The sequence below is a fragment of the Spermophilus citellus genome (assembly GCF_964194105.1).
Source record: "Spermophilus citellus genome assembly, chromosome: 11".
In the NCBI taxonomy this organism is placed as follows: domain Eukaryota; kingdom Metazoa; phylum Chordata; class Mammalia; order Rodentia; family Sciuridae; genus Spermophilus; species Spermophilus citellus.
The window spans coordinates 80,475,712-80,488,258 of NC_138192.1; the positions used below are offsets into that span (position 1 = coordinate 80,475,712).

The 12,547-nt window shown below is 31.2% G+C and overlaps 1 protein-coding gene across 3 annotated transcripts in view; it reads left to right on the forward strand.

Moving 5' to 3' along the window:
* The window catches only part of AGPS (alkylglycerone phosphate synthase), a 157,589-nt gene that overhangs the window by 40,264 nt on the left and 104,778 nt on the right, over positions 1 to 12,547 (forward strand). For all 3 annotated transcript variants that reach the window (XM_081261088.1, XM_081261087.1, XM_081261086.1), the window contains exon 9: positions 8,429 to 8,554. In XM_081261088.1, coding sequence (XP_081117214.1) covers positions 8,429 to 8,554 — 126 coding nt within the window. The remainder of the gene's footprint in view (positions 1 to 8,428; positions 8,555 to 12,547) is intronic.

A 12,547-nucleotide genomic window follows, 5' to 3' on the forward strand; every position in this document is an offset into this window, starting at 1 on the left:
AATTTTATTGAAAACTGCTCATCTACAAGTAGTGAAACTTAGAGAGTCCTTGTAGCATGTTTTGGGGATTCTAATGAATTTTTGGAAAACTTTAGGTTCTCTTCATAGGTTCTAAGCAAGTCAATGTTCAAATGGTTGGATCCTTCAACTTCCTGAATTGTGATCAAGGCAATTGTAACTTAGCTTTTGTAAACAAAAGTTAGAAATTCTATTTTTTTTGGTCATGTATTAATCACTTTGTCCAACTTGGGATTATAAAGACTCTTCCCTCCAAAACTTTAACAGGACATAGAGAAAGATATGATTGTTGATCTTACTTTTTATTGTCTTTTTCCTTCTTTTTTGAAATGTTGACTGAAGTTGGTCTGCTGAGACTAATTCTACTTGAAGGGGTTTGAAAACAATATTTAACTATTGTCTTTATTTTTTATTTAATATAATAAGATGTAGAGAACTAGAATAAATAGAGAACTATAATAAATTAGGAAGCTGATTTTAATTGGACATTTCTTGAGGTGTTAAATATTATCAAATAAGTCAAGGTTTTGTATGTCAAGATAAGGAAATTTATTAATTATTATAGTTTGTAATGAACTTCAGTGGGCAGAATAGTAGTATTTAATGAAAAACCCCCGAGAGTCAAATATTAGTCTTCCATTTTGCCAGAATGAGGCATTATCAATCAATATAGCATTTCTTTTTTAAATTAAAAGAATGGCTTTTTATGTCTCTAATTTTACATACTTTATTATAGCATCTTAACCTTTTCAAGCTTTCTTTTCTTTTAAAGGTTAAAATTAAAATTCAAGGAACATATTTTCTTTAAATTTGAATGACATCCTCCTAGACTAGAAACTTCTGATATTTTACCTACTAGTTTATTTTTCTTACTGCCAATGTACCACTTTCTGTTTTGATTGCAGTAGGCTGTAGTTTCTGCAGCAGTTAAAAAAAAATTTACTTAGTTGTAGATGGACACAATACCTTTATTTTATTTATTTATTTTTATGTAGTGTTGAGAATCGAACCCAGTGCCTCACCTGTGCTAGCCAAATGCTCTACCACTGAGCCACAACCCCAGCCCTCTGCAGCAGTTTTGATCCCAGTTCAAGTTCTTCCTTAAAATTCGGTGTCCTTCAGTTTTTATATCAGCTGAGATAACCAGTTTAACATGTACTGCTTTTTGTTTCTGGAAGTTTAAAAAGGAAACAACACAGTCATTAGGAAGCTGATATTAATCTCTTTAACTTGTAAGTTACTTTGATTTAAGTATGTTTAAGGGAAGTCACTAATGGGGAATTTCTTTTTCAGGTTTATTAAAATACTTTGACTACTTTATTGGCTAAAACTGGGGATGTGTGGCCATAATTCTTTTTTCCCCTTGGGTCCATATTGCTAAAAAACTTATCATTTTCTTTCTTTCTAGATATTAGATCCTAGTGTAAACTTCAAATATAGCTTGTTGGGCAAGTTACTTTTATGCCTCAGTTTCCTCATCTATAAAATGGGGATGATTTTACTTCTTTAGGTTGTTCATTAGGGTTGAATTAAGTTAATACCTAGAATTTTGATTCATTCTACTAATTTTTATGGAGGATTATCTGCTTCATTCAGGTACAGTTAACTTTTTTTTTTAATTATTATTACACTGAAGATCCCCAAATTTGTACCATTGACCCAGACTTCTTTCCTGAATCGTTTAGATTCTTATATCCAATTTCCTAGTTGATGTGTCTGCTTGGGTAACTAAGGGATATTTCAAATTGAATGTTTTAAAAACTGAATTTTTAGAGATAAAATTTTTAATCATTCCTTCCAATTTTACTTACCCTGTAGCTTTTCATTTTCAGTAGAGAGAAATTTAGTTGATTGAGAGTTAAGATCAAAATCTGAGTCATATATTTTTGTTTTGTTTTGCTTTATAATAGTTTCATTTAAGATGTAATTTTCATATAGTAAATTGTCTTCACTTAAAAGTGTACAAATTTTATAAGTATTAAAATATGAATACAACTGTGAAACCCATTATGACCCATCAGGATGGTGAACATATTCATCAATCCCAAGAGTTTCCTCTTGCTTCTTTATAATTCTACCTCATTCTTACTCCCAGTCCATACCTTGTCCTTGACAGTCACTGATCTGCTTTTAGACACTGTAGATTTATTTAAATTTCCTATAATTTTATTAAAGTAGAATCATACAGTACTTTTTTTTTTTGGAGTTGGGGGACGATGGGGTGTTTCTGGTTGTTTTTTGCTACCATGATTATTTTGAGATTCATCTGTATTGTTGCATGTATTAATAGTTTGTTTCTTTTCATTGTTCAGAAGTATTCTGTTGTATAGGTACTCCAGAGTTTATCCATTTACCTGTTGATGAGCACTTGGTTTATTACTAGTTTGGGGCTATTAGAAATAAAGCTGCAGTGAACATTCATGCACAGGTTCTTTTATGGATGTATGTTTTCTTTCTCTTGGGCAAATATCTGGAAATGAAATGGATAGATCAAAATAATAGGTTGTTTTTGAAAAAATACCAAACTTTTCCTCAGAGTGATTGTATCATTTTATATTTTAGCTTATATTAAGAGTTTCAGTGTCTTCAAATCCTTGCTAATACTTTTTATTTTTTTTTAATTTTAGTCATTGTAGCAGGTGTGTAGTAGTATCTTATTGTAGTTTTAATTTGAATATCTCTAATGACTCGTGAAGTTGAATATCCTTGTATATGCCTAGTTGCCATCCATGTATCATCAGTGGTAAAGTGTCTGTTGAAATTGTTAGCCCTATTTTTAAGTTGAATTGTTTGTTTGTTTTCCTATAATTGTGCTTCGAGAGTCCTTTTGTTTTTGGTGCCAGGGATTGAACCCAGGGTACCTTACCACTGATTCCACTGAGCCACATCCTCAGCCCTTTTACTTTTTATTTTGAGTTGGGGATCTTGCTAAGTTGCTATGACCTTGCTAAATTGCTAGGCTGGCCTCGAACTTTCAATCTTCCTGTCTCCTCCTTCTGAACCAATGGGATTATAGGCATGTACCACAATGCCTGACAAAAGAGAGTGTTCTTTATATTCTCTGTATAAAGTCCTTTCTCAGGTACATGTTTTGCAGATACTTTCTCCCAGTCTGTGGCATGTCATTTTATTCGGTGTATTAATTTTTTTATCTTACACATCATGCTTCTGTTATTGTTTCTTAACATGAGGTTGCAAAGATTTTCTCCTATTTAAGTTTTATAGTTTTTGGTTTTACATCGATTAGTTTAGAAGAATTCTTAGTTTACATATAGTTTGAGATATTGATATTGATTGAAGTTGATTTCTTTTTGCATATGGATATCTAACTGTTCCAGCACCATTTGTTGAAAAAGATAAAATTTCTTCACTGTAACAAGTGCACCATCATTTAAAAACAAAACAAAACACATTTGAGTATGTGTGTGTGTGTATGTATGTATATATGTATATATATATATGCATCTAGTTCTGGAGTCTGTTCTGTTGCATTAGTCTGTGTGTATACCTTTATGGTAAGACCAGACTGAATTACTGCAACATTTTAAATTCATTTTCAGAGTTGTTTGGGTGATTCTAGGTTTTTGTATTTTTATAGGAATTTTAGAATAATTTTGTCAATTTCTGTTTGGAAAAAAAAAGCCTATTGGGATTCTGATTAGGATTACATTGACTCTGTATTGGTGAGAACTGACATCTCAACAATATTGTTTCTTGTGACCTGACCCATAAACACAGTATATCTTTAATTTTTTTAGGTCTGTAATTTTCCTCAGCAGTGTTTTATGTGTGGGTCTTAAGAATTTATTAAAATCAGATTAGTCCTTAAGTATTATATAGTATTTAGTGCTATTGTTTGGATTTCTGATTTTTAAAATTAACATATAAAATAGAGTTGATTTTTGTGTATTGTTCTTATATCTGCACCCTTATTAAATTCACTGATTAGGTTAAATATTTTATATATCTCTTTGGATTGTCTACGTAGATGATCATGTTGTTTGTGAATGAAGACAATTTTATCTCTTCCTTTCGAATCAAAATGCTTTTTTTTTTTTGGTACCAAGGCTTGAACCCAAGGGTGCTTAACTACTGAGCCACATCCCCGTCCCTTTTTAAATTTTTTATTTTGAGACAGGGTTTTGTAAGTTGCTTAGGGCCTTGCTAAGTTGCTGAGGATGAACTTGTGATCTTCCTGCTTCAGCCTCCTAAACTGCTGGGATTATACACCTGTGTAATCTGGATGCTTTTTATTTCTGTTTCTCACCTGATCATGCTGACCAGAACCTCTTAATACAAATAAATTTGAGTGGCTATCCTTATCTTATTACTGATATAGGATAGATATATTCAGACCTTTAACATTAAGTATATATTAAATGTAGGTGTTTTTTTGTAGATACCTTTTATCAAGTTGAGGAAGTCCTTTTCTACATTAGTTTTAGAGTTCTTATTAGGAGTAAATGTTGGATTTGTCAAATTCCTTTTCATATTTTATGGCAGAAGTTATGGTAATTTGAGGTCTTGTTTTCTAATAAAGGGTTTCACTGTTGTAAATTTTTGCCTAACTATTGCTTTATTGGCATCCTCAATTTTTACCCCATTCATGTCATAATATTTTCTACTTCTCTTTTGATTTTTTTCTTTGACCTAAGCTTTACTTATGCTATTTAGTTTCCAATTATTTAGAGATTTTTTAACAGACCTTTGTCTGTTTTTAATTTCTATCTTAATTCTATCGTGTTTAAAAAAAACTACTTTACACAGCTTGGATCCTTTCAAATTTAGTGTCACTTGTTTTATAGCCCATGATGTGGTCTGTTTTGTACATGTTTCATGTGTACTTGCAAAAACTGTGTCATTTGCTGTTTGGTGGCTTAATCTATAAATATGTATTAGGTCAAAATAATTTATAGTATTATTTAGGACTTATTTATTTTTCTTATATACTGTCTGCTGTTTGATCAATTATTGAGGGCCATTAAAACCTCGAGTATAATTGCAGATCTGTCTACTTATACTTCTATCAATGTTTACTCTGTGTACTTTAAAACTTGTTATCAGAGGACAACAGTAAATAAATGTTGAAGATTATTGTGTCTCCTTGATTAATTGACCCTTTGTCATGATAAAATATTCTCTTTTATTCCTGATAACATTCTTTGCTCTGAAATCAACTTTAATATTAAAATATCTATTATAGTTTTCTTCTGATTATTGTTAGCATGGTATGTTTTTTCCCTTTTTCTATTCTTTTGCTTTTAACTAGTTTGTATCTTTATGTTTAAAATACCTTTCTTGTTGGCATCAGATAATTGGGTCTTTTCTTTTTGTCTAACCTGAGAGTTGCTACCTTTTCATCGGGGCATCATTTCATCTTTTGACAGTTTTAGTTTGTTTGTCATCTTGCTAACGGGTTGAGGATCCCTAATCTCAAATTTGAAATTCTCCAGAATTCAAATTTTTTTGAATGCCAACATGATGCCACATGCAAAAACTTCACTCTTGACTTCATATAATGGTTTGAAGTCAAATTGTAGATACCCAAAAAAATACTGTATAAAATTATCATCTATCTGTGTGCTTACGATATATATGAAATATAAATGAATTTCATGTTTAGACTTGGTTTCCATACCTAAGATATCTTTTAATATATGTGTATATATTCTGAAATCAGAAAAAAAATGAAGTCTGAGCTGCTTCAGATTCTAAGCATTTCAGATAAGAGGTATACAACCTGTATTTATTTTCTATATTGTCCATCTGTTTTTTTTCTTTTCCTCTTTTTTACTGCCTTTTTAAGATGTATTATTTTTTAATGATACTTTTTATTTCCTTTGTTTCTTTATTAGCTATGACCTTTTATTTTGTTATTCTAGGGTTTACTGTACACTTCTTTAACTTATAACAGTTTTACTGAATAATGGCCTCAAAGGGCAAGAGTAGTGATGCTACAAGAGAAGCCTAAAATACTGCATAGGGTTTGATACTATCCACAGTTGCAGATATCCACTGGGGTCTTGAATATGTCCTCTGTGGATAAGGGGAGACACAGTACAACCTCCACAGTTTAGGATTGTTTTTGTTTTGGTGATGTATTTGAAGCTTGGCACATACTGAATAAATACTTGTTGTTTTGGTATTGAACGGGACACAGAAATGGGATAAAGTTCCTGTTATAGTTTTTCATGGCACATGAGAAGAGATTGATGGACAAAGTTGTTACTTTTATATAATGCAGTATGGAACAGAGAGGTTATTTTGTTTAAAAGATTATTTGTTAAGTTTATGAATAAATCTGGACCTTCCTTCATCAGATTATTCTTAGGTAGCTAATGACAATAACAGAAAATATAAGCTTTTAAAGGATAAAGTGGCTCCTATCATGTATATGGTAGTAGATACAATTATAGAGTATTGTCTCCCAACGACAGTTTCTTAGTAAATTAGTATCCTGTAGTATGCAGATTTTCTAGCTAGGATAAAATTTTTTTTAATATTTATTTTTTAGTTTTAAGTGGACACTGTATTTTAGGTGAGCACTCTACCACTGAGCCACAACCCCAGCCCCTCAAACCCAGGTTTAACTGTTAATACTTAACTCACTTACTTAGTAGGAAGTTAGTGAGATTTTTTAACAAGAAAGTAGATTAAAATATTTGTGCTAGGTAGAGTTCCTTCAGCATAAGAATTCCTTGTTTTTATTTTTGGAGTCTTTATCTTCATTGCTTTACATAATTCCTGGCACATAGTAACTATTTGTAATTGGAGAAAGTAAGGAAATGGCTTACCAGATATAAGATCCAACTTAATAGTATATCTTAATATTGGATATACTAATGGAAATAGTTTAAGTGTATATTTAATGATGTGAAGGCTTCTGAGTAAGTAGTGTGGAAGTTCATTTTGTCATTAAAATATGTGAAAATTCTGTTTAGTGCCTGCCACATCTTAGGACTCCATAAATATTTTTTTCTTTTCCTAATTTCATAAAATTGAGTAACTAGTTTTTTTGAGAGAAAATAACATCAGTTTAGATTGTGAGTGGAGTTAGAGGAGAAATATAATGTAACAATCTGATATTTTTAGTTTTAACCTGTTCAGACATGTACTTGTTTATTTGTGGGTAGTTATTAACCTCATTTAAAAAAATTATTAGTTTATTTTGGTATTGAGGATTGAACCCAGCTATACCCAACCGCCATTTTTTGTTTGTTTTAGAATTTTATTTTGAGACAGAGTCTCAGTTGCCCAGGCTGGCATCAAACTTGGAATCCTCCTGCTTCTACCTCCCAAGTAGCTGAGATTATAGGTGTGCACCACTGTGCTTGGCATTAACCTCCTGAAATTAAATAAATGTATTGGGTATCTAGTGGAAAAGAGTGGCAATTGGTGTCTTTTCAAATCTTGTTTTCTTAACAGCAAAATAGAAAATATAGTTTGCATCAGTAGTGTACAAAATCTAACAAGTTATATTTAACTAGTAGGCTTTCAAATTTGGGATTATAACTTTCATACCACACTCAACTACTCAGATGCAAACATAGCTGACATATTCTATGTCTCTGCATGGTTTACTTGAAAAATAGAAGCAGTTGCTTAACTGGATGACTATCAAAATGGTCAATGCAGATTGATGGGCTTGAGTGCAGTAGATAGTGGATATGCAGATGGTGGTGTCTGTATCATTTGACAGGAGATGGCTGAGTCTTTAAAATTATTTCAGTGGAATGGCTTTGGTGTTGTTGCAGTAAAGGGCATCCATTCAACCTCAGGTGCTGTACAGATGGCAAAGCTAAGCTAATATAGAAAAATGAGAAACAAGTGACTATTTAATGTACAGGAATGCATGATCCGCATCACAAATAAATGATGGTGTTACATGCAGGAAACCTAGCCAGATGGCTGTACATTAAAACACATGACTCCTTGAGAGAATTAAGTACAGACAATTTGCTCAGATTTTCTGCAGGCCTGCTGCATATTATATTAGGGCAGGGAGAACAAGAGATTAAGTGCTTTATTTATTGAAAGTGTTTAGGTGAAGTTGGAAGTTATTTAAGCTTAATCTGTTCTCCATAAGTATTTAAATTGTCTCTTGGTGTGGGTGGGTAGAGGTGAGGAGGGACAGCTGGCTTTATAACAAAAGGATATAAGGAGCAAGATTTTTTGTTGAACCTGTGGACTACAGCTATCTTTTGGCCCACATGTTCCAGTTTTGTAAAGCTTTCCATTAGGCAGAAGTTTAAAATTTTTTGAGAATTACTAATAAAAGTATTTATTTTTCAGTTTCAATGAAAATCAGCAGTGTCATATGGAAATTTTAAAGTGGGAAGAATTAATGTGTTGAGTCCTATGTACAATGGCACCATTTCGCTGTTCAAATGTTAACGTTTTTGTTTTCCAGCTTAAAGAAAGTGGTTATTGTACAGGTCATGAACCAGATTCCCTGGAATTCAGCACTGTGGGAGGATGGATATCTACTCGGGCATCAGGCATGAAGAAGAATATCTATGGCAATATTGAGGACCTGGTGAATTTATTTATGTTTATATAATTGATTAGCATATAGGGATTATTATGAAGAGGTTCATCTTCATCAAAATGTAGCTCTTTTGATTATAATGATGTGGTGTTTGTATGTATGTGTGTGTGTGTGTGTGTGTGTGTGTGTGTATATATATATATATATGAAATGATTAAAAGACATAATTGTAGTCATTATTTAAGAATGCCCTTGTCACATGATTAACACTTAAACTTTGTAGATATTTCACAGTATCCAACTTATGAAATACACAAATATTATTTACAAGCCTTATGGAAACTCAAAGATTTTAGTCTATTTAAGTATTTCAGCATTGCTACTATGTTACTTTAGGAGATTTTAAATTTATTTTTCTGAAAAAATTTAAAAATTTTTTCAAAAATTTAATTAAAGGCTATTTGAAATTGTTCTGTTAAGTAGTGATATGATCTGTAATGTTTAATGTGTTTACCATTTTGTTTTAGCTTATCTGGTGCCAATTTTCTGGGAGTCAGTGTGATAATAGTGTACCTGTAGGCACCCTAGTTAGGTATTAGGTATCATTTGTTTCATTGGTAGTTTTTCTAATGATTAGTTATGTGATCTTATGCAAATTGGTTCACCATTCTAAACTTCAATTTTCCTTTCTATAAAATAGAAAAATAAAATTCACTGCATAGAACCTATTGTAAGGAGTAAAGGGCATGAAGGGAAAACTCAGCAGAATCTCTGGTGTGCAATAGGTGCTTCATAAATGTTAGTTCCTTTATCTTCAATATTTTGGGAGTAGTTCAAAAGAACTTTAATTTAAGAGGGTATTAAAGTGACGTTCCTAACATTATTCCTGGACTTGTAAAGCTTTCTTTTTCAAATCTAAAGTTTCAACATTTTCAGTTGATGTGAATTTAAAATTTTTAATGAGATATATTTGTTGTTTGTAGTTAACACCCAGTAATTTAAGACTCTTGTCAGCTTATATTGTCAGCTCTTTAGAAATGTTTACATTATCCTGGTTTCTTCTTCCCCTCTCTCCCTTTCCTTCTTTCTTTTCTTTCCTGTTGAGGATACCCAGGACCACATTCATGCTAGTAAGGGCTCTACTGCTGAGCCACACTCCAGCCTATGTGCCCATGTTTGTTTTCTTTTATTGTAGACATTTTTAAAAATTACATTTTTCTTTTTTGTAACTAAACTAACTAAATTCAATTGCAGAGGAGAAGATTTAACTTTTTTTTGCTATTAGATTACGAACTTTATCAGAGGTAGGCAAATACTTGATAAACTGTTAGATTTGGTATTGCCAAAGCATTTAATTTATTTTAGTCATTTTTGGGAGATAGTTAAGGGCCACAGATTATAAGTGTACATCCTAATGTACTTATCTGACAAGCAGTTACTAAGCACATTTTGTTTTTAACTTAATTTTTTTGCAACATCTTGTATCCTCTGAAACTATCTTAATTTTCATTGCTTTTTTGAAATCTCTACTAAAATTGATATATTTTTAATATCTGTGCCTGCATTGGCACTCATGAAAAATATTACACTTTTTAGAAGTATTAACATTTCTTTAATCATTATTAGTGTATAAAGTATAGTAAGTAATGATATTTTAACTTTGGAAAAATGTTGAAAAGAGTTATTTGGTCTAACTTTTAATCTGAAGATTCAAAAGTCTTGAATACTTTTTGTGTACAATAGAATAAACTTTTAACTTTAAACTTCCTGTCCCCCTTTGTTTCCAAGAACATTAAGGAATTCTAATTAAAGTTCAACTTGAGTTATCTTTTGATTTATTAGAAGTCTTTTCACTAAAGGATTTCCTGAGCATTTTTGGTTACACTTTCTTACGCTGATGCTATGGAGTTGAAGCTCATGATCTTTAACAATAATCCACTGCCACAGTAAAAGGTGCTCTGCTATACTTTTTCATTATAAAGTACTGTTAGAAGGAAAAGTAGAATCCTACAGTAATAAAATCAAACTAAAAATTCTGAATTTCACAAAAATAAAGTGTGACATAGTAAGCATTTAGTTTTCAGAAGAAAATCCTTCTTTTAAAATCATAACTATTATATGGATAATTTATGTAATTAGACAACAACTTGTTTTTATTTTAAGAATAATATATATACATATTATAAAAAATTACATGTTCTTTGTATATTAAATACATAGTCATTTCTAACAATTTTAACATCTTTATATTTATTTTCACAATTATTTTTCTAGGCATACCACAAACACATATGAGTATATCTAGTTTTTAATATAAAAGGAATCATACTGTGTTTGATTTGTTCTTTAATTTTTGTTATCAGTGTATTAACATGGATGAATGGAGGTGTACACCATCATTTAAAAAGGGTTCACATAATCTTTATGGATAATTCATGGTTTATTAAACAGTCTCTGTAGTTATTCTTGATTTTAAAATTACAGAATACTGATAAAAATATCCTCTAATGTAGTTTCTTGGGTATATTCCTTTGTTTTAGTAGGCTCCCTGAGGTTGAATTGTTGGATCAAGAAATTCATACATTTTTAAGTCTTTGAATCCTCCAGCCAAATTGCCATATAACATGTTTGTACTGATTGATATTCTTCTTTTTTTTTTTTTTTTAAGAGAGAGACAGAGAAAGAGAAAGAGGGAGAGAGAGAAAATTTTAATATTTTATTTTTCTTAGTTTTCGGCAGACACAACATCTTTGTTTGTATGTGGTGTTGAGGGCCGAACCCGGGCCACACGCATGCCAGGCAAGCGCGCTACTGCTTGAGCCACATCCCCAGCCCCCTGATTGATATTCCCACTAGCACTCTGAGAATCTTTGTAGTTAACTGAGCCTTTTTGTTTATATTTTGTGTTTTAGTTTTGTGTGTGTATTTTTTTTTTAAATTGCTAGAGTGTAAACTTTGAAAATGTCTTCACTGGCACTTCTCATTTCTTATTTTGTGAATTGCTTATATGTCCTCTCATCATTTGCTTTAATAGTAAATAGATCATCATTGTTTAGTGGTCAAAAATCCATTCTAAAAATGTGTTGGATTTTTACCTCTTTCCAAATGAGATATTGAAACTGATTTTTAGAATGATCCTTCTTGCCCAAAATATTGACTTTCTTACCTATACGGTGCACTTACATATATCCCTTGCTTTTTCTCTTTAACTCAGTTCTGTCTCTTTAAATCTGTCTGTCTATTTTTGTGGTACTTGAAATCTAATCCAGAGCCTGGTGCATGCTAGGCAAGTGCTCTACCACTGATCTATAAGCCCAGCCCCATCTTCATTTGACATGATCATAATTGATATTTCATTCTTTTTTTCTGGGGATAAGGCAAAAATATTATTTTTCTTAGAATTTCAAGCATGTAGCACAGTACCTGACATGAGTACTAGTGTTTCATAAAATACATTTAAATAGCCAGGTGTAGTGGCATATGCCTGTGATCCCAGCAGTTTGAGAGTCTGAGGCAGGAGGATTGCAGGTTTGAGGCCAACCTGGGCAATTTAATGAGAAATAAAAAATAAATAAAATATATAATTATATAAAAAATATTATCACACATATACATGTATGTTATGTGTACATATAGCATATGTTATATACAATATATAGTGTATAATATATAATATATATAATCATATACTATATGATATAATATAATAAGATATTACTATATATACGAAATTAATGAAAGAATGGGCCTGTTAAAGTAATATCTTCACTGTTGTTTGTTGTTTGAGTCCTTAGTTCTTTGTCATATGGATAACCTTGGATTAAATCTTTAATTAAAGAAGTTTGTTTTTCCATTCTTAAGATGATGAATATATTTAAACCAGCTTAAATCAAGAGGCATATAATAATTTTAGGATTTTTCTCTCTTTCAGGTTATATACAAATTTTATCTTTAGTCTAAGAATTACTAAAAGATACTAAAGTCCTAAAGGGCATCACAATCTATTGCTTAGCCCCACATTTCTTTTTTTTTAATATTTAT